The 22981-nt window shown below is 39.9% G+C and overlaps 1 protein-coding gene across 1 annotated transcript in view; it reads left to right on the plus strand.

Annotated features, from left to right (window-relative positions):
• kdrl (kinase insert domain receptor like) overlaps positions 1-21731 on the plus strand; it is a 38131-nt gene extending 16400 nt beyond the window's left edge. Inside the window, exons 13-30 of the mRNA XM_084549623.1 lie at positions 898-1182; positions 1439-1585; positions 2044-2172; positions 3145-3251; positions 3604-3733; positions 4283-4387; positions 5951-6064; positions 6244-6332; positions 6544-6697; positions 7480-7577; positions 7999-8121; positions 8427-8538; positions 10786-10885; positions 13297-13402; positions 15116-15240; positions 16534-16612; positions 17432-17532; positions 19907-21731. Coding sequence (XP_084405749.1) covers positions 898-1182; positions 1439-1585; positions 2044-2172; positions 3145-3251; positions 3604-3733; positions 4283-4387; positions 5951-6064; positions 6244-6332; positions 6544-6697; positions 7480-7577; positions 7999-8121; positions 8427-8538; positions 10786-10885; positions 13297-13402; positions 15116-15240; positions 16534-16612; positions 17432-17532; positions 19907-20090 — 2288 coding nt within the window. The 3' untranslated portion in view covers positions 20091-21731. The remainder of the gene's footprint in view (positions 1-897; positions 1183-1438; positions 1586-2043; positions 2173-3144; positions 3252-3603; positions 3734-4282; positions 4388-5950; positions 6065-6243; positions 6333-6543; positions 6698-7479; positions 7578-7998; positions 8122-8426; positions 8539-10785; positions 10886-13296; positions 13403-15115; positions 15241-16533; positions 16613-17431; positions 17533-19906) is intronic.
• The last annotated feature ends 1250 nt before the right edge of the window (positions 21732-22981 follow it).

The raw sequence follows: 22981 nt of genomic DNA on the forward strand, positions 1-22981 counted from the left end.
CATATGGAGCGCTATAAGGGCACGCATTTTTAAACAGCTATGTATAACTGCATTCCTACTCGGGTGCCAGCAGGTCATTCCCCTTTCTCCATGAGCATGTGCAATGAGACTTTACTTTTTTATGTGCATCTGAGCATTTCCAAATGTTCCCAAAATGAAAATCCATTGAGACAGTTATGCAATAACAGCAGGGATGAGGTGTCGCTACGCACAAGCAGCGGTTCACTTTGCAACAAAATGAATCACATTCCCTTAAAAGTTCTGTGAATCACATCACCTGAAGGACCGCTATTGGAGATGGGGGCGTGGGGTGTAGATGAACCCATGATAGCGAGAATGCCATGCACCATAAAAAAGACTCTCCCAGAGCGAGAAAATTCCCAAGAGGAATCCTGCTCTCTTCCAGAGGTGAGGAAGACAGGGAATGAAGGAATGCTGCTAAAAAAAAAAAAAAGAAAAAGAAAAAGAGGACAGAATTGTGATAACAGCTGTCTTCTCTTACGGAACAGAGAATGCTTTCCAGCAAACTGAATAAACAAGCACAGTCCGGTTCCCTTGGGGCACATACTCAGCCTCACTCCAAATGGATGAGTGCAGGAGCACCATCAGCAACGCCATCCACCGGCAACGTGCTTCCAATTAATGGTGATGAAACAGGAAATAGCTGCAAATTTGACATTCCTGTCCTTCTGATGAGCAGTTTTGTATCCAAATCTGTTGTCCAAATTAGGATCTCCGGTCAGAAGTATGCGTGCATGCGTGTAAAACAGATGTAGAATACAATTAATTCATACTGTAAATTAACTTGACCTTATCTTACCACTAATCACGCATCTGTTACTGAAGTGAATTTACCATAACCAGAAATTACCATATTCCTCTGCTTTGTCACATTAGATCGCCGCGAGGAAATCACAATCGAGCCACGGACGGCCATCGAAGGGGAAGACATCACTCTGATATGTCGTGCAACCCGTTTCCTCTACACAGGCCTACAGTGGTTGGATTCCAAAAATCGAACGATCATTTCTAACGTGTCTCAACTCCAGCTCAGCTCCCACTCCATTTCCCTTTCGCTGTTCCTGCGTAATGTGTCCAGAAACAGCACTGCAGGTTACAGGTGTCAAGCCTACAAGCTCCACAACAGAGTTGAACACAAGATTGCTGCGCTTGCTGTGGAGGGTAAGTTAGAGCAGGACGTGAGGAGCCATGTAGTACATTTCTATTGTGCAACAATATTTCCATGAATTGTATCTATTTTCAAATAGTCAGCTGATGTTCTTAGATAAAATCTGTCATTCAGCTGAAGTGTAGTCACGTGTGGGCATGCTACTGCAGGCCAGTACACACAGGAACATCTTGCAACCCTTGACGAGTTTCTGTCTAAAACGACAGAGTAGCAGCACGTCTAACTAATGTTTTTTTGTTGTTGTTACAGAGAGACAACAGCCGTGGCTGAGTCAAAATCTGACTAATCAAGATGTGAACAGTAGCAGCACCTTAGTTCTGTCTTGCCTTGCTGGGGGGGTTCCTCATCCCTACATTGTTTGGTACAAAAATGGTGTCCCAGTGGAACAAAGCCCAGGTAGGAAAAGAATAGTCTGTGTGCTGTTATATAAACTTTTTGCAATTTTGGTGACTGTTTTAACCAATTTGAGGCAGAAAAACATTAACCGATTGAATATATAGAAAGGTCTGAATGTATGTTGTTGCTAGCATGGTTGACAACGTAAGGGTGGATTCAGTTGGATTTATACAGATTTATACAGCCATATTTATATACTGTGAGAAGAGAAATGTGCTAATTATTTTGATATCTTTTTATGACTGTGAGCTCCTACTCAAATCCAGTGTAAAAAGCTAGCACAGTCCCGCCCACTCCGCAATGAAAATGATATTTACAAGCTCAGGCATTTCACCTGCTATTGCACTACTGCCATCCTGCGCCTGAACAAAAATGTAGTCCTAAGTGTTAAAAGCCACACCTTTTAAAGCTTTATGGTGTCATTAACTAAAACTTAACTCAAAGTATTTGTGTTGCAGGCATCACGCTGGGACTGAACGGGACTCTGACCATCGAGAGGGTGAAGAAAGATGATGAGGGTCTGTACGAGTGTGAAGCCAGAAATGTAGAAGGTGTTGTGAAAACAAGTGCCATTGTTACTGTGCTTGGTGAGTCATTCAGACACTGTGGGACTTCCTAAAACATAAAGAAATATGCCTGCTGCATTTACACATCAAATACACTAATCACATGTCCAAGCCGTGGGATCAATGCATTATCTGCATATCCACTCAAAACAACTCGGAGACCCTTTTGGCCTCATGTTTTATTTTCATCACTACAAATAATTTTGGTCTGACTTCAGTGAGAAAAAGTCTCCCTTGACAGAACATTTGTGGCTGTGAGGAATGCCAAGTGAATTCCTTCTTGTGTTTTATGATCATGGCTTTGGCTGAGGGCCGTTACCTAGAGGACACAACCTCTGTGAAGTGTTAAGAGGTCCACTAATGACTTCCACAACCACCAAGGGACTTGAAACACACAGAGGATAATTGGAGTAGAAGGCTTGTCTTTCAGCATGTATCTACCTGTGTACCTTTGCAAGAACAATGACATGAGAAAGTGAGATATCGTTCTTCCAGGGCCCTTAATAATATTTATGCTTGTGCTTAACCTTGCCATCTTTATCATAAAAATATTCCAGCAACCAGCTGTATGCATGTTCTCCTGTTTAGTCAAGGACTGCTTGAAATAAGAGCTGGAAAAACTTCAAAAACATCCATTCAAGGATGGTTAGAAAAACAGAAAACGCTACAGAAGGAAGTGTGGTATGCGTGTCCTAAATAATCCAGAAATAAACACCAAAGTGTATTTCCACTTCATTTTTATATACAACCACTCAGAGAAAATTTAGGAAGAAACAAATAAACAAGAGAAAAAATGACATCAAATAAAAGTTTGTGCGCCGTCAGTTGAAAACCACACTCTTTATTTGCAAATTAGTAACAGACTGTTTCACTTTTTTTCCAATTTTCCATAAATCCCTGTAAATAGAATGACAACTTATGAGATGGTGAAAAGTACACAATGATTTTCTGCCAAAGAGGTCTGGTAGTTGACGACAGTTCTTCTCTTTCCAGGAGATGAAGGGAAGCCAAATGTTGAGGTCATAATTTTGGTGTGTACGGGAGCTGCAGCCACCTTCCTCTGGCTCATGCTTATCCTCTTCATTCGCAAACTAAGGAAGGTAAGGCATTCCAGTTCTTTTTTCTTAGGAACCACATGCCAAGATGTGGGACGTGACATTGCTTTCATACAAAACTTTGCCATTCCTCTTTTATGTTCTTTTCTGGAAGGCTGATTTGGCTCCCGAGGACAACTGACTCATGCCTGTTGTGAAAGATGGTTTAATTTAGGGATAAATTTAGCCAGAAGTTATGATTTGCACATTTACTGACAGGAAGTGCTTAGTTTATGTCTCAATCTACGGTATGTCCTCAGAGGAGAACATAATGTGGTCGTGCAAACAAAGTAAGCGAGAATCTCCATGGCTTAGTTCAAAACACTAACAGCATACAATTCATGTTCCTTTAAAACAGCAACCTGCACACTATAAGATGGGTCCATCTATCATAATTGACCCTGACGAGTATCCCCTCGAGGAGCAGAATGACCTTCTACAGTATGACAGCAGCAAGTGGGAGTTTCCCCGAGACCGCCTGCGACTAGGTAAGCTCCGTGTAAACCTGCCAATACATTATTCTGCCGTTAATTGGCAAAGACAGTATTTAATATGATTTAGCTTTCATGGATTGTAATTGGAAATGCACCACAGGCTTATTATTATTATTATTATTATTATTATTTTCTGCATTACTGGCAGTGACAATAATTAAGCATGGACCCTAGTCACAATATTAATGGTGTAATGGTTTATTTGTTGACCACATGTGAGATGTGTAATTGCACATTCCAGTTTGCAAATGACTAAAAATCTTATAAGTATTTCTTAATAAAAGCTTAAAGCTGCGTTAAGATACGTGGAATAGGGGTCATCTTGTGCTGTAGGGTGATTACTTATCAGTGACCCGTGCTGTCGTCCAGTCTTTAACTGAACCATAAACCAGCCTGGTGATCAGAGCTTCAGCAGGTTGGTTTAATCACATAGCCTGACTTACAGAGAATCCATTCTTTTTCCATTTTTTTTTTTTTTTTTTGCCCGAGGGACGGAAAGCTCTGATGTCGTCCCACTTACCAAATATCTTCTTGCTTTAACAGGCAAAACTCTCGGCCATGGTGCTTTTGGAAAAGTGGTCGAGGCGTCTGCCTTTGGGATCGACAAGCTCTCAACCTGCAAGACAGTTGCGGTCAAAATGCTGAAAGGTAGGATGTCAAAAAAGCCATTGATGCTAACAAAATTAGGAAGAAGTAGAGAGTTACACTGATGCATGTTCTGCATAATTTTAGCTTGTGAACATGGTCGTTCTAGTTAATTGTACACAGAAAGCTTAAACCTCCTCCATAAACTTCTCAGCACTTGCTGTTATATGCGTAGCAGATGACTGTCTGACATTTCTGCGGAAGATTTACTTTATGTACACACTACAGTCTCATAAGCTACAGCAGAACATGTGTAATTAATGTTTGTAAGGTGTATTAGTTCAAGCAAAGAATTCAATGTCTGTTCCTTACAAAGTGCAGGGAGAGGTTAGGTCTAAGACCTCTAACCCTGTCCCTGATGAAGAGATTGAGTGTCTGCACATCTGAGAGCTTGTCCAAAATCTGCAGGTGAAGAAGAGTTCAAAAGTATGAAAGACGAGTACAAAATGTAGATTAAAAAGTATGTTTATATTTGCCACGTTTAGAGAAACATTTGGAAATAATCTTGTCTCCGGATGTGATTTTACCAGGAATTATTTACAGTCCTATTCCAAAGTCTTTCCGAATATTCACAACAAACTATAAATGCTGGGTCAAAATGAAAGCAGGAAAACCAAGAAACAGAGAGTTTTGACTTGACTTGCTTAGCTTTTTTTCATTCAGCGCAACTTTATGTGTGAGTGACATCTTTCATTGTTAAAACTCTCGCTCTTGTTTATTACTAGAGAAGCAAACTGCAGACCTATCAGTGATTTGTGGTAACAGGTGATGTATCAGTAATAATCGAAAATAGGCCTGTTGGCTAGATGTATTGCTCACTTTCTTATCATTGATCATGTTTCAGCATAAATCAAAAGCTCTCTGAGAGGAACAGACTCTCTGGCTGTTGTTAGTCGTAGGTCAAACTTAATGGAAAGCAGCAGGTCTCTCCAAACTGACCGTGATTTAGCCAGTGACTCCCCCGGCTGCTTTCACTTTCAGCTCATAAATATGTGGTTGGTCAAAGCAACATGAAACAACCTCTAAATCTTGATTGTCATCATTCAAAGTGAAGACCGTGTATCATTTTTGAGACTTATCAAAATCAGCCATGTAATGCGATCACTTCACATTTTGTTTCTCTAATTTTATCCGCATTTATCTGTGAGGATGTACTCCAACAAAAGCTGCTTCAAATCACTGGCCCTTATGCAAAATTGCTATTCCATCTAGTTTCTCTATGTACTGTCACAGGCGGATTTTTAATTTGAAATTCATAAGGGGGAAAATGTGTAAAAAAAAATCATATTCATGGATCTAAACATTTAAGGCTTATAATCGATACAGATTTCTACAAAATATGTTTTATACAGTAAATAAAATAATAAATTCTCTTCTTTTCAGCTGCAAAAATAGGCTGTTTACAAAGATTTATTTCAATTAAGACATTAGGATAAGCCTGACAAAATGGTGTTTTATAGATTTTCACTGGGAATTTTGTATTATTCAAAAGTATATCAGTTTTTTTCGAGATGTTTAATCGTATACAGTTCAATTCTGAATGCGTGCATGTCTATATTGTTGCAGGAGGAGCTACTTCGAATGAGCGGAAAGCCCTCATGTCAGAACTGAAGATATTGATACACATTGGCCATCATCTGAATGTGGTCAACCTGCTGGGAGCCTGCACAAAACCTGGAGGTAAGACTATAATAACTCCTATAATTGTATAGGAGTTCTAATAAGAATTTATAAGTACTTCAATAAATGTTAGTTATATCATTTAAGTGTCTGTGTATGTTTTAATTAGCATCGCTGTCTTTCTGGATTTCTTTACTGTAAGCATTGTGATCATCGTTCGAAATATATCATCTCAACAGGACCATTGATGATGATTGTTGAGTTCTGCAAATACGGCAACTTGTCCAACTATTTGAGGAGCAAGAGAGAAGACTTTATTGTCTGTAAGGTGAGTCATGTGTTCTCTTGCTTTCTTATTTTTTTAGCTGCAAGCTCAGCACTGTGAGTAGGAAGTAACTGGAAGTTGCTAAATAGTTATTGGGATAAGTTGGATGAGTCGTTGTTTTTTTAATTTCTGTCAATGACACAAGACTGCTGTTCGTCATTGTTTTAAGTTTCTGTGTAACCTCTTCTGATTATTATGTGTGTGTGATGATCAGAACCAGGACGGTAAGGTGGTGCCGACAGGATCGGGCTGTGAGCTGAGCGAGCTCATGAAGCGTCGTTTGGAGAGTGTGGCCAGCACCGGAAGCTCAGCCAGCTCTGGCTTTATCGAAGATAAGAGCTATTGCGACTCAGAGGAAGAGGAAGAAGGTAAAGGCCAAGAAGGCCAAGCACGTCTTGCTTCCTTTCAACCCCCGCATGCCTGTTTGTCCCTCCTTCCCCCCACCCCCACCCCCCACTCCTATCACCTCTGCTCCACCCCTCCAGCCGAGAGCTCCCCTCAGATTGTTTTCTAGTCGGAGTCTGATGGGACATTTCCTCCTCCTGTTCAGCAGTACAATCACTGCAGCGGGAGCCACTGTCACCCCACTGAGTCTGGGGAGGCGTCTGTTTATTTCCTGTCATGACCCGAGCATTGCTTTGCTCTCTGGCTTCAACTCGGCACGTCAGCCATGTTTTTTCTGATGTGTTATTTCTGGTTTGATTAGCTGTTTACTCAGGTGGCTCAGTGGTAGGACTCCTTGTGAGTTCCTCCCTCAGACCTCAGACCTCAGACCAGCGCACTGCAACCATAACCACACGTTTCACCTGACATCTTAAAACTAGAAGGAATCGCAACGTGTTTTTATCGCTCTTCTTACAAGGATGTTTAAAAGACTGAGTGTGTAGGAGGACACAAGTACGTAACAGGATGGATTGTTAAGATGACGTGCTGTAGTTCAGGACTTAACATTTGCAGATTCCCCATGATAATTGTTCCTGATCCATCGTCTCTGATTTATCTGACAGGTGTAGGGAGCTCTTGATCACACTGACCGCGTTTAAAAACTTGTCTAGATGAGTAGGATTATTGTCTTAAATTTAAAAGCCATATATGTCCGGACTGAAAAATATATCTCACTGGGGAAACTTCATGTCCTTTTGTTTCACAGAATCAGAGGATTTATATAAGCGAGTCCTGACACTGGAAGATTTAATATGCTACAGTTTCCAAGTTGCAAAAGGCATGGAGTTCTTGGCTTCACGCAAGGTATTCTCTTCTTCACAACAGAACAGTGTACATCTTTTATTATTTAATGTGGGTGTTTTTATGTTTTATCAGAATATTTAATCAGCAAAATGTTCAGGTAGAAACAATGAAGTAAAAATGTTAAAAGAGGAAATATTGCTTCTTATTTGACCCAGTTTATACAGATGATTTTTAAAGGACCTCAGTCTAAAACTCAAACTTCATTTTTCATTCATAGTTTTGTGTAAACCGGATGAGACTGATGAGAGAATAAAGCCATTGTTGCGAACAATTTACAACAGAAATAATTTCCTATTGTAATATCACTGATGACCTGACCATGTGTTTCTCTGCACGTAGTGCAAAGTCAGTAATATGAAGAAAACGTGATGTTATGGACACCTCATTGAATATGATTTTGTCTCTTTCTTTTCTTCATCAGTGCATTCATCGCGATTTGGCTGCACGAAATATCCTCCTTTCCGAAAATAATGTTGTAAAGATTTGTGATTTTGGACTCGCCAGAGACATCTACAAAGACCCGGATTATGTGCGCAAAGGAGATGTAAGTTTATCAAAGCCTGTTTCACGGTATTAGTTTATTTTCACAGCTGTGCTTTCTGTGTTGCAGAAAAAAATTTTCAAAAGCAGTTTGATTAATAAATAGCAACCACAGCAAGGCTACCACTGACTTGGCAGAAACAAGGATTCAATAAATTCAGCAGTTGCTGGAAATGTCCCACAAATTTCTGTGTTTGTTTGAAGTACGCTGCTCAGGAAACTGAGTTAGCTGAATCAAGCCTGCTCTCAGAATTCAGATTAACAATGAAAAGGCAGTAAATTATTTCTTATCTCGATACTCGTACACAGGCAAGGCTGCCTCTCAAGTGGATGGCTCCTGAGGCCATATTTGACAAGATCTACACGACTCAGAGTGACGTTTGGTCGTTCGGTGTTCTCATGTGGGAGATCTTCTCTCTGGGTAAGTGTCACAGCATTTAGAGTGCAGCATCCATTTATACTTGTTAACATGCACAGCAGCAAAATAACCTTGTTAGAAAAACAAACACATCTGATCTATAATGAACTAAATACACAGGAACTTAAACTTGCTGCGAAGGTACCTTGGGTTTGTTTAATGACAGATTTTAAATAGGCCTTACAGTCAGGGACTTGACAGGTGAGTTTTCAAGCAAAGGGTGGCACCTATATCATCTGCATCCAAACTGTATGTGGTTCGGTCAAAAATGAGTTCTGTCACAAGTTAAAACCATCATAAGACGTTATACAGTAGATTTTATTTGAGCATTTACAGTGGAAATTCATTTTCATTACAGGTTAACAATGTTTTTCAAACACTTAAAAATGCATTTAAAACCCAACATATGTGTAACACTGGGTTATAATATACAGTATGATCAGTGAGAAGAGAGCTCCAAATTGGTGGACTGGCTTGGTGCCCCCACTTATACAGTCTCACCAGATGTACTGGGCAGTAACGGTCTTCTTCCATTGTGTAATTGTGCCTTCGGGACAAAGCCCCTCGACTTCCATTGTCAGTCTGAGGAAACTATTTTCCTGGCACTCATGCAAATACCATTAGTGCCCATGTAAGCCTATTAGCACAGGCATGGGACACTGAAACACAGGAGAACACCTCCTGTTTAAGTTGTGCACTTCTTCCCAGCTGGCAACGTAAAGTCACAGTAACCAAGCAGCCGGTAAAGTGTAAAGTGCGCCCCTGCTGTGAAACCACTGCAGCCTTTAAGGCAGCATTGTGTGTCGGCCCATGATTGCCTGCGCACCATGGCACAGAGCTCACAACACGTTTCTATAGCTAGACTCAACATGAAATATTATATGTTCAAAGGTCTCCATAGGAAGCAGGGAAAACATAGGAGTCCAAAGCTATGTTGCTACACTGTACTTTTTGGCTGTGCTGCTTTTGAATCAGCGCCATTCAGTGCTGTCGAGTGTGACGAATTGTATATTCTTTTCAACAGAAAGAGCACTGACGTCATGATGGCACCTTTTTCTTTCTCTTCCTCTTCTTTGCTCTTGACACACATTTTCCATTAAAGAAACACATCTGGGTAGTGTTAGCTGGTCCTCAGAAAAATAAATCAGGAAACGTGGTTACAAAGCGTCCAAAAAAAAAAAAATGGCAATGGAGTGAGTTTTGCAACCTGATCATGTTTGGAGGTCAGATTTTGGTAACCCAGGTGTGTTTTTCAGATGGTTTTGTGAACCAAAAGTGTGTCATTTTGTGAGTCCAGGTATTTCATTAGCTTGTTAGTATAATAAAAAGTGTACCAGGAAGGATAACATGGTGTTATTCTTACTAAATAATAATGATTCGATACAAGCGTTTAAAAATGTCTTCTTTCTAATAAATTAAGATGAATAATTAATTAAATTATTAACACATTAAGGTACAAACAGATACAATGAAATATGATCATTTTATAGGACACAGTTTTTTACATAATACATACAGATGTCATATATCAATATCTATATATCAGATATGTACAGATATCAGTTAGATTTGGAGCCTTATAAGGTTAAACGTCGAAATGACGCTTGATAAGATCATATAAGGCGTACTGCACATATTTTACACACCAACTCTCACATCAGGGAAACGTGGAGTCCACACCGGCTGCAAGTAGAATTATGGAGCATGTGACAGCTGAAATGTTTTTCCTTCACAAATCACAGACTGTCTTTTCTTCATGCAGTGCACTTTGCCAAGCTGAATCTGTGCTTCCCTATGGATCTGGACAGCCACAGAGATGATATATTACAGCGTGTGCGGGGATTCAAGCAAACAAAAATATTATTTAATGAGTCCAAATATTATATTAATGGCATTATTTCCCAGAACCAACCAAACTGGATATTGGATTTAACCTTTTTTTCACGTTTCCCCAGAGAACAGAAACTGAAGCAGACTTTACATTAAGATGTTATTACAGACGATATAGTTCGTGACCCAATAAAGCAAGCAAAGATTCATGAGTCAACATTACACTTTTACTGTATGTCATTAGTGGGTCATTGTACAAACATTAAAAGTATTTTATATTTACATGTTTTCTAATAGTTTGGTGGGTACGCATGGTTTTATGTTTATGTAGAGGTTACACTGACATCTCTCAAGATATACGTAGTCCAACAAATGGATTACCTTTTTTATGCACGACAATTCATTTTCTTCCTCTCCCAGGTGCCTCGCCATACCCCGGCGTCCAGATGGATGAAGAATTTTGCTGTAGACTGAAAGAAGGGACCAGGATGAGAGCACCAGAATATTCTTCCTCTGAAATGTAAGAATAACTATTAACTATACTTCAGTAAAGAGCAAAAGAAAGTAAAAAGCCTGCTCCTGTACTTACTGTACTGATCATCTAGCTTTATTGTTTGCACTTCAGGAAAAAACTAAAATATATAGTTTAATCTGTGAAAAGAAATACTGATATATGTATGTATATATTTGAAGTGTTTTGGCTTCATTGTAATTAAAGCACATGATTATTCCAGGCAGCAGGCTCCATGCTACTGGCTTTTATTACAGAGGCCAGTGAAACAAATGCAGCAAGTACAAGCCTCCCTTATCAATATAATAAGAGGAGGCATTGTTTCTGTCTCCCCTATTACTATCGCACCAGCAGGTCAGGGGCGTCTGATAAGAATCAAGGGTAATCCTGCTCCACATGTTGCAGAAGGAAACATTAGCTGCTGATTGGCTCTGCAGTGGCAAGCCTAAAACTCTCAGAAGCATTTTCTGTTTGACAGTGGTGCAGACATAACTGAGCACTACATTCAAATTGTAGTAAGTGTTTTTCAGCAGGGGCCAGAGGATACAAAAATATCTGTGGTAGAACACTGAGTACTTCTGTGGTATCATCGCTGTCAGTCAGAGACTTATCTTGTCAAACCTTTTTTTTGTAATAAGACTCTTCCTTTGAATGTGCATCTGATCCAGCAATCACAGTCTGAGCTCTACTCTCACTCTGACATGTGTGCATACGTTGCGTCTGGTTTTAATTTGATACGACTCGCACAGTTATACTTTACATATCTTATTTATTTTGAAAGCATAAAGCTGCGCTCCGTCTTAATGATGTCGTGGTATCAAAAGGTCCAGAATTTTAAATCATGTTGTGCCAAATAAAGCTAACCGAATGAATTCATTGGCCTCACAATGGAGACAGTGATTGGAAATGATACACAAAATCAAGTCCAGACTGAGATTTAAGTCAGAGCAAAAGATCTGTAGATGCAGACCTTCTGGTGCCAAGAATCTCTCAGGCTGTCCTGCCTGGACTGAGGAACTGAAAAAATAGACCTGCCAGATCACATATTTCACATTCTTATAGCAGCGAGGCCTGCCTCTAATTTAAAGTCAAGATAAAAGCTGCTGATATCAGTTTAAATGGGATGCCCAGCAATGCACTCGGAGTCAGTGCGGTGAAATCTGTTGATCCCGTCAGGAGCTCTGCAGTTGATCACAGGTGTCCCTGATCCTGGGTTATGACACCATGACCCTCATCCCAAACTGAATATACGAATGATGAGAATACACATGAGGCTAGAGGCAGTGTCATTTTATTTGTTATATTTAAGCACTGGTTCATGGGAATGTTGTCTGTTAATAGGATCCCTTATTTTGATGCATTTCAGTGGAATTTAAAGGATGCTTCCCGGCGAGTGGGAGTACAATGACTAGGTTGCTCATTTCCCATTCTATCTCTCTTGTTCAACCGGACGAACTAGCTCAATTCTACAGAATTTTCCCACTCAGAAACACCAAATTCCCTAAAGACCCAAAGCATGTGGGGCCATGCTATTTATTCTCATTATTGACCAGGCAGGAAATGTGGTTTAAACTGTGCATTCATACAATGTGTCTACTTCCTCCTCAATGATATGCTTAAGGGCTGTGATCATGCTCAACACATCCTGTCACTGTTAGGAGGCCTACCACCTGGAGTCTCCACATTCATTTTGATGGGCTTCTTTCGGCCTGACGATGAGAGGAGCAGACACATGAAAACACAGATGGAGAGGTGGTGGAGTCTTTACCGCAGGAAGAGACCAACAGCTTGTCCAAGTCCTCCAACCTGAGATTGACTAAATATGACTCCATCATCATAGTGGCTATACTTACATAAAACCTAATATCTCTATAGGGACACTGGTGGTGGCTGCAACAGAAACAGGATAGGGATCTGACAGTGATCAGTCAGTAACATGCTGTGAAGGTAATTTAAACAGCAGCCCTGGTGCTCTGTTTCTAAATGAATCCGCAAAATGAGGCAGACTGCTGCAATGGAAACTCACATGAAGACTCAGGGTCTTCCCACATGAGCATAGACGTTGACAGCTTGTCAGAGACCTTAGTGAGGCTGTGTTCTCTCCTATTCAAGACAAGGAGAGAGTCAGGTAGAGTCCCAGAGGCTCAGGATTGGTCCAGATGACAGCTGATTTAAAGGTGGACCAGATGTGGTTGCTCAGTGGACAGAGGTTTGTTTATTGAAGACACTGAGACAGAAGACCACCAGTCCTGAGGTTTTTCTTCCTGAAGGTGCTAAATGTTTTTGCACGGATTTTGTTAAATGTTACAATACGTCAACCCAAATATACTGCCGGTTGTTCTTGGCATGAACATTAATCATGTCCATCCAGTATGCTTGCAGTGTGTGTGTGTGTTCACCGGTGTATTCTTTACTCACAGATACCAGACCATGCTGGACTGTTGGCAGGGTGAACCGCAAGAGCGACCAACCTTCACTGAGCTGGTGGAAAGACTGGGAGACCTGCTTCAGGCCAGCGTGCAGCAGGTAGGACACACAAGAAAGTGTCTACCCATAGAACTCTACATGTTAAAGCTTTAGTGTGTGAAAGTTCAACAGTTTAACATCACCAGCTGTTGGGTTCTGATGTGAAGTCAGACTTTATTTAAACTTGTTTATTGAGATACAAGATTTATGGAGGTGTTTTCTCACTAACTTACAAATACTGAAGTCATGTATTTAAAGTACCCCCACATATTGGAGAAGTCTGGCCATGCTTTGGCTTTGCAAGACAGTGTTAGCAATATTAGTCACTAGTTCTGCAGAGTGAGTCACAAACACTGCAGATATTTAGGAAGCATCGGTGCCGATCAGAGCCCAGCTGCGTGAAAAGGTTTTATTGTGGCATTTTACCCTGGAGGGTCCCTTTACTGCAACTGAGAAGGGAAGGAACACTCAACACGAACACTTGGCTCCCTTTGAAAGGGCCTCGAAAGAGGAACCACACTTCAAAACACATGGAGAAACAACGTAATTGTTAGTTTGATGCAAGATAACCTTGTCTAGTATGAATGTTACACACTGCTTGTAGATTTTATATAACTCTCAGAAGGCTGAACAACTGTCGGGTCAGCATAATTGGTTGTTATGCAAAGATATTAAAGTGAAAGGAAATACCAAAATTAAATACAGCTGACTAAGCCTTTTCACTGCAGACATTTTGACTCGCTGTTTGGCTGTTACTAATAACATTGACAATGGCTCCATTCTGTTGAAGTGTCCAATAAGTTGTTACAGTACAACAGTTTCAAGTGACAGATACCGAAGCCGCTAAATTACATTTGTTGATTTTTGCGTTGTTTGTGTGCATGTGCTGCAAAAAGAAAAAAAAAAAATCCCAACATATGATCAGGTCACTTTCACTAATGGCATATGTCATGTCTCTGTGTGTCAAGATGTCTTGTACAAGAGCTCTGAACAGGTTATGACTGATCATAAGTGAAGCAGAGAATCTGAAACATAAGGCTTGTCATGTGCCAGTGAGTGACATTGTTCTGTATTTTAAACGACCCTTTGAAGACAGGTTGTTCTGTTCTTTATTGAAAGGAATATGAACGATTATTATCACCTCTATAAAGCAGTATAACTTACATAGGGGAATGAAATTTAAAACAAAAACGCATTTTTGGCAAAAGAATACCAAGCTGTTATAGCAAGAGGAGCACTTAGCATCAACTGTCACTGATTACAGAAAATTTGTTCAGACCAAACAATCTTCAGTCATCAGGATCTGTCATGTATCTTCTTTTCACTGAAGAGAACTGGCTTCTTGTCAACAATGTACATTACCGCAGACAGATAGGAACTAAAGGAAAAAGGAATTATATTTCACTTCTCCTGCCAAGACTGCACAGAACTGTCGGTTGCCCAGTGAAGTAATAAGAGATAAGGACAAGGCCACACATTGCGTCAAAACTACAGCATGCTGCACTACAAATGAATCTGGATCTTGATGAGAAACAGTTCACACTGGGCTGAAAGAACAGTGAAGGGGTTTGGCTCTCATTAATAAAGCTGTTGTTTCACTGCCGACAGGCTGGTCATGAACTCTGCTGCTTTCTGCTCCAACTTCATGAATAGGGTTATGGATTTATTAGGCATGACCCTGGTTTCTTTGGCTGCATGCCACGAGCTGTGGGTGTGTGTGTTTGCGTAGCGCGCACGGCATTGACTATAAATCTGGCTGTTTCGTTGATTTAGGAGGGTAAGCACTACATACCCATCAACACAGCGTTGCTAGCGAAGGTGGGAGAGCAGACTGCCACATCACCATCAGAGGAGACACCCACACGACCAGCCTCACACCGCAACTCTGGGAGCACCTGGTAAGAACATGCATCATATGAGTTTTGATTAACACCTGGAAGGTAGAACGTTTTGAACAGACTGATCGCTGTTTTAGCTGTTCTTCTTAGCTACAGTACCGGCATAGAACAAGTGACAGCAGTGTTGACTTGTGCACCACATTGGTCAAGACTGAAAATGTTCCACAACTGGATGGATTGGTGTGAAAGTTTGTTCAGATATTAGTGAATTTATCCTACTGGTTTTGGAGTTTCACTGACTTATTTTTCTAGCAACATCAGTACGGTAAAATATTTCACATAGTGAAATAGTTGAGCATCTGTTAAATGGGCTGAGACAAAATTTTTCACTTGACTTCTCTTGCCCACCATGAGTTTCACATTTGTGGCTTTTTTCTTGAATTCTGTCATGGACCTTTATGCTCGACTAAGCATGAACTTTGACATTCTTAATTTTTTAATCGAGAGCCATCATCAGGTCAAAATTAATATTTGTCCAAGATTTGGATTTACGACCAAATTCCTGCAAAACTAATAAACACAGCTGTCCCCGAGTGCAGTCGCACAGAGCCACTAGCTGGACTGTAAACTCTTGGTTTTGTTGGCTCAAATCTGTTGCACTCCCATATGAACTTGTTAAGACATTGAAAGGGAATAAATCACCTTGTCTTACGTATATGTAAACCAATCCTCACAGTGTTACAGCCAAGCAGCGCATAGTCTGTTTTGAAAAGGAAGTGGCTAAATCATTTTCTTATTTTATTCTGACAAATATCCAGAACAATTATTGTTCCTTTAGCGCTCAGACTAAACTCAACCAGGGGAACATTCAGGACCGACCTGAGGACAATGAGAGTCCTGATTGGCATGTGATAAGAAATCAGCAAACACAGCAGCTCGATGGCCGGAGGACTTTCAGAACTGTGGCTCCTGTGAGGAAATTCCCTCAGAACTATAGAACCAGCTTCAAGATTTATGTCCACTTAAAACAATATTTGTGGAGCTCTTGGATTTTAACAGGTCCTCCAAGTGTGTGCATTGAGGAGGTGCTGAAAAGCACTAAAGACAGTTACCCCTTGCGTTAGATTAAGCTGCTGTTTTAGCCTCAGAGTGTTGAAATGCAAAACAAACAAGGTGTGTTTTCAAAGTACAATGTCGTAGATGCACCTCGTTGTTGATCTTAGTGATTAAGTTCTTGGGGTTTTGTTTCTGAACTTTGGCTTATTTGGCTCCACGATAGTCAAATGATTCTCTAAACGGCAGCAGAGCTTTTTAGGGCATTGTAGTGTCTTAATAGAAATGCTTTTTTTCCAGGAACATCAAGATCCGTCCCGCTAGTGTAAAAACCTTTGATGAGGTTACCATGGAGAACGGGACAAATGAGAATCATGGGGTGAGTTTTTCAGCCTAAAGCTAATCCAGAAACAGTCAGTACAATATGGATTATTGCTAGTGATGCACCGATACCACTTACTGTCGGACCAAGGCAGATACCAAGTACCAATATGAGTAATTAAAATGAATTCTCAAAACATATTTTATTGTCAGCTCAGTTGTTAGAGTTGCACCTATACCAACTGTGTATTGATGTTTGATAATTACACCTAACTAATATCATAGCTACAATATTACACAGATCTAGTATGCAAAGTCTTTCTGAGCTGCACCTGAATGCCTTCCAGGTGTGAGTAGGTTGAATCTAAATGTTTAAAATGTCCAATTTATTATACATCCAACTGCTGCTGCAAAGTCAGCACGGCCTACTAACCTACAACATTGGTTACATGTTGTAACCCCAGATTCTGCAAGTATAGGCATAGTATGTGTTTTCCGTAAAGTGGTACCGGGAGCAACTGAGTCCGAGCCATTTTACAAATAGAAATGCAAGTATATGAGCACAGTTTCTGCCCAATACTTGATACTAGATTTGTACGATAAAAATGACCATAGTTATGCTAAACTAGGCTTGAACTTCAGACAAAGACTCAGATCTTGTCACTTATACTTGAACTGTTTGAACTGGTAAAGAAGAATGTTTCATTATTTCTCAGGGACAAATTTCCTGGTATTCTTGTTCTAATGATAAAAGTTTAATAAGTTGTGCTTTGTATTTTATATACACATGTAAATTTCTCACTTACTTATATTTTTACTAATAAAGACGCAAATGTCAATTGTGTTCACCATATATTTGTCTCTCCATCTTCATCAGGGTCATTCGGACAGCGGGATGAGCCTTTCGTCCGACAACATGAAGACACTGATGTGCCTCGAATCGTTGGCGGGCCGACCTCTGAGCATCATGGCTCTGGCGTACGTACATTAACACCGCAGAACACCACACTGTCACTGTCCTGCAAGTGACAGATACAACAAACACACTGCAAGTAACTGCGAACTAAACCAGAAACAGACAGCGCTTGGAAACCTCCCCGCTGTGCTGGAATGTAGACGCTATAACTGTCATACAGCACACACACACAGAGTTTCTTAAAAAGAAGTCGGCAGCTAGTTTCCCCCTTTGTGTGAAGAAACCAAGCATGAGGGACGGCAGCACAAAGGGAAAGTGGGACAGAAAAAGCTTGAAGGTGACAAACTGAATGACTGACCACAAAAGCAGAATAAGGTTGGGCTGTTTTAAGAGCACACATTAAAAACTCTTTGTTTTCACGTAGAAAGTCCTGAATAAGATCCCCCCCAGACTTCATGAGATTTAACTTCATGAGTCATGGCTGTCTGCTATAATCCAAGGCAACAAATAAATATAATCTGAAAGGAGTGATGTAGACAGCCTTTACTCCAAAATCCCGTGGATTGTTTGATGACTTTAAGATGTGGATCTTGAGAATACATAAAACTGCTGAAAAGAAAAAACAATGAGACAATATGTTCTCACTTTAGGGGTTATTCAAGGGGGAAGTCAAATATGAGTGAGATTTCTGTAAATCTTTTTCTGATGAGGGTCTCTGTTGGTGTCTTAAGGCTTACATGTGAAGTTTATAGCAGCTTGGTGGCAGGGTTAATTTACAGGGTCAAACCCTCAAACTAAATAATGACACTTTAAACCTTTTCCTATTATTCTGTTGCTCCCTGCTCAGAAAGTTATTATGAATGCTCCTTGGAGGTTTTGTGGCCTACACTTAAAGGATTTAAAGGCAGAACAGTAGTAAATTGTTCCAAGGCAAATCTGAAAAATCTGACAACAGGAAAGCATCCAAACAACATAGAAGGGTTTTTAAATTATTAGGAGTGAACATGTAACAGAGCAGAGTTAATGACTCTCTCCAAAGCTCTGTAATTAATTTACAGCTTACTAAACTCACTTCTGCCAACAGTCTCCTTAGATCTCAAAACTTTGACTTTGTCCCATCAGGACCTCAGTGCAGCAGAAAGAGTGAGCCCGGGCATCCAGAGAATGGTCTATATTTTATGGGGAGGACTTTCTTACTGGACAACTGCTCCATCTCTGTAACCTTTGAACTGTAATGGGCCTCCCCTGCTGTCATTGCTGACTCTAAGTCAAAAACTAAAGCTAGTTCTGTTTAAGAGTGTGCTTTAAAATTATATAAACAGTTAATCTACTTTTTACCCTGACTCACTAGGTTTCCCGTGGCCCATTCTACCTCCGCCCTGGGCTTGGCATTAGCAAAAGCTCTCTATTGTTTAATATTTTGATGCCCGGGTTAACCAGGTAGTTTATTTATTAGTATAGCATTCCAGGACAGGGGCGTCACTTCTCCCCGCTGAGCACTGACCCTTTAGCCTCCAGAGACAGAGGAGCACTGAAAACCCTTAGCAACGTCCATGACAATCACAGGCAATTACTCATATTCTGGGCAACAAATGAAGCAGAAAAAATGCAGGATGATTGATTACATCATACATGAATAAGGGAAGGTTTGTCTGGTCAAACGGCTTCACAAGAGGCACAATGTCAAAACAGCCCTCTATTGTGAGAGCGATCAAATTAAGTTGTACTCAAGAAAAAACAGCTTGCTTTTACCTACTCCACTATCCACCTCTGCAATGAGAAGTGCTTTCAGGATCATTTCACAGATGCTGCAGTACTATAAGAAACGCATGGGGGTTAAATTATTTAGTAAAAATGAAAATTGCTTTGAGGCAAATTTGGGTCATTCCTTGGTCAACTGATGTCAACTGATTTGGTCATGCCACACTGGTTTGTTGTGTCTATTGTGTCAGGTTTGTGTTTCAGTATTTTTTGCAATTAGGAGAGTCTGTTTACTGTACAGGCCTGAGGATGTGTCCTCTGACGTAGCTGCATCTCTGGCAAAATTCCGTAACGCCATGTTTTGTCCGTGTAACTGAATACAGTTCAGTTTACAGTGATGTAAAACTGGAAAACATTGAATTGTCACATTTAAGATGCTGTTTTTTTCTATTAAAGTCCCTTAGAGGTTGCCCATTTATTTCTTATAGATGGGCTACTCGACTATTTGCTTTAAGTCTAACCGATACAGGTTAAAATTGTTTAAAATCACAAAACAGGTAAATTAGGGATTACTGCGCTCTAGATAAATAAAAAGCAGCACAGTCAGTTAAATTAAATTACATATCTTTATTCTTTTTCAGCTTGCCTCTAATTTCTCCTTTTATTTTTTGTGGAAGTTTCAGATTTTGATATTTACATCTGCCATGTTTAAGTTGTATATCTTTGTGTTTTCAGGATGAATGCAGTAAGTAAGAGCAAGGAGTCTGTGCTGACTGATTCAGAGAAGGAGAAGTACCCGCCCACAGTGCCCCTTTTAGACTTCAGTCTGGACGACTCGGCTCTGGACGCCGACCTGGAGTGTCACAGCCCGCCGCCTGACTACAACTATGTGGTGCGCTACTCCACCCCTCCTGTGTAACCTCCTGTTTGGCCCCTGGAGAGTCCAAGACTGACAGCCTCAAGGCCTTTGTTTTGTTCCCCTCTGTTTTGACTCTTATCTCCGGACTGTTATGTAGCAGCGTTTGAGAGGAAAACCTGAGATTCAATCTTGAAGTATTTGGAGAGGACGCTCATGAATCACCTCGACTGTAACTCCTGCATCGTCAAACTCCCAGAGCGTCTGACGTGCAACAAAAGGAAACCTGTTGATTCCTTTCCAGATTTCAGGCGTAGGTCAATGCTGCTGGTCCGTTCCACTTTCACTGTGATGTATCAGACAGCTGAAAACAGGCTCAGGTATCTCTTTGATCTACTGTGAAACAAACTGCAATGATTCCAACTTTAGTACAGATCTGAACATCCTTTGAGGATGTTAATGTCCAGATAGGAAAACTCTTTTAATTTGAACTGAAAATCTAATTTTAAATGTGGAAGAGAAACTGGCTACTTGTAAATGTTCAGTTTCGCGCAAAGCAAAAATCAGAATGTAATGTCATTAAAACTATTAGCTCAACTAACTCAGGTTGACCCAAAGTGGTAAAAGGAGAGGAGTACTCTGTTCTGCATTGATGTTTTTAAGCTCTCTTAGGTTTTCTAAAGTCACAATTTAATAGTGCAAACAGGGTAGAGCTGAGAGAAAAAAGAGACGGCTTAAAATTTATCGTGAACAGAGAAAGCATTTAATGGAAGACTGTCAATGTTGGCTGTTCTTCCTGTCCCAGTATTGAAAGAACACTGTGTCGTTTTTGTCCGGTCAAACTGAAACCCAGAAACAGGATTTGTGTATTTACTTGTGTACAGCTTTAGTTAGAAGGAAAGAGCTTTGTAGAAACAGTTTATTCAAAGAGCACTAGTATTTATATAGGTTATAAACACTGTCACTTAGTAATCTAGTTCTGTTGTCCATTTAGATTCATGTTTAAATTTAACCAAAGGACTTTTTTTTTTCTTTTTTTTAGCACAGCCTTCCTCAACACATAATGTCATGCCAGTATTTCATTCCAGACTTATATGCTACTGGTGCTGCTGTATTCACTGATAATAAAGCTGAGGGTTTCTGCAGATATGTCTGGCTTCCAGTACAGGCTACAGAAACATGTAAAATCAGCATTTTAATACAGGATGTGCTCAAAGTACTGTGGACCAAAACCTCCAGTCCCGCTTATATTAGCTCACTCGCCCTGTAGAAATGCAGCTAGCTTGTGTTTGTTGACCACTAGAGAAAAACTGCAGTCTACAGTGGATATTTTTGATTTGATTTCCAAATGATGTTTTTGTTTGTGACCCTTTTTTTTTCATGTGGAGGGGAAGTGATTATGCACTGATACTATATATTAAGTCCGTATTTTTAAAGGTGTTACAAAGATTTCTGATTTTATTTGTTGTTTTTATTTAACTCTTGTCTGTAGTGCATTGTATGAAATTAACCATTTCAGTATTTGTGGTATTATTTCTCTCCAAACTAATCGTCATGCTTTGATTTAATGTTTTATATGTCTGACATTTCAGTTATTTCATTGACTAATAATTCCTGCAGCAACATAAACTTTACTTATCTCTGCTTCTATGCCATTTGTGTAGTGTAACAAGTTATAATGAAAGCAATGTTCCCCAACACTGTTAACTGAGTGTATGAAGCAAATAAATGAATAAAGATCTATATATTTATACATTACCTGCAGTCTCACGTTATATTTTCTTGAACTTTGAACACATTCCTTTCAGGTACTACACTGCACTGGCTTCAGGAATGTTTTACTCACATTTATGACTCCCAGAGGGTGAATGCTTATAGTTGATACTTAGACTTTTCCTCTAGCGCCACCATGAGGCTCTTGTTCATGGTAAAAAGTTGCCGTATAGATTTGATTTGATGGAGAAATAAGTGGTCTTTGTGAATCTTTGTTGATCCCCAGATTTTCCATTTAACACCATCATCTGGTCAAAACTTAAATGTATCTAATATCTTGGTTTATTTCTCCTGACAAAGCTTCTGGCATGGCTGTAAACTCTCTTTAGATATGACCAGGCTGTTGTTTTACTTCTTCTTGCCTCACAGAACTGTGCACATTTCTGTGTGCTTTGGATTATACAGCAACAAAATGCAATAGACCAAATGCAATAATGTGAACTACAAGCTGTTAGGAGACCAGTGCAAATCTTTCTTCTCAGTGACATTCAAGCACACAAAATGTGTCTGTTTTTTTTTCTTTATTGGTTTGCAACCAAAGACGACCTACAGTATGACTTATAATATTGTTGAAATAGGTGAACTGTATCATAAAGCAGTAGTTCCCACCATGCAACTTTATCACTGGACCATTTGTGATGGTGAAAGATGTTTACTGAATATATGAATATTCTTGATGTTTCTATACCATTTTGTTGTGAAATACTGGATATTTTTTTCCTGTCTCTCCCTGTGATGAAATCAATCTTTGACTGTGCTGCAAGCAATTAAAGCTACAGTGGTAGGTGGTACAGTCGTAAGTCAAAAAGATAGGAACCACTAGTGCTGCTATTATCAATTATCAAGCAGCAAAGGGTGATATACTCTTTGCACATGGTTTCATATGAATAGTTTTACGGGATAAAACTCTATATTGCTCAATTAAAATGTAAAAAATAAAGAAGAAAAGTGGGAAAAATACAAACTCAAAATATGCTTTTGTCTTTGTTTCCTGTTAATCATGCACGACCTCTCAGATGTATCCCACAACCTCTTGGGAGGGTCCCAGCCTCCATGTTGCGCACAACAATGTGAGGAGTCTTCAGGTTATACTTAACTCTGATTCACTCAATCAAATTCACATCTCTGTTCTCAGACTTTGATTAACATATTTGTTTATAGTGGAATACACCATCAGTTTT

The sequence above is a fragment of the Chelon labrosus genome (assembly GCF_963514085.1).
Source record: "Chelon labrosus genome assembly, chromosome: 8".
NCBI lineage: Eukaryota > Metazoa > Chordata > Actinopteri > Mugiliformes > Mugilidae > Chelon > Chelon labrosus.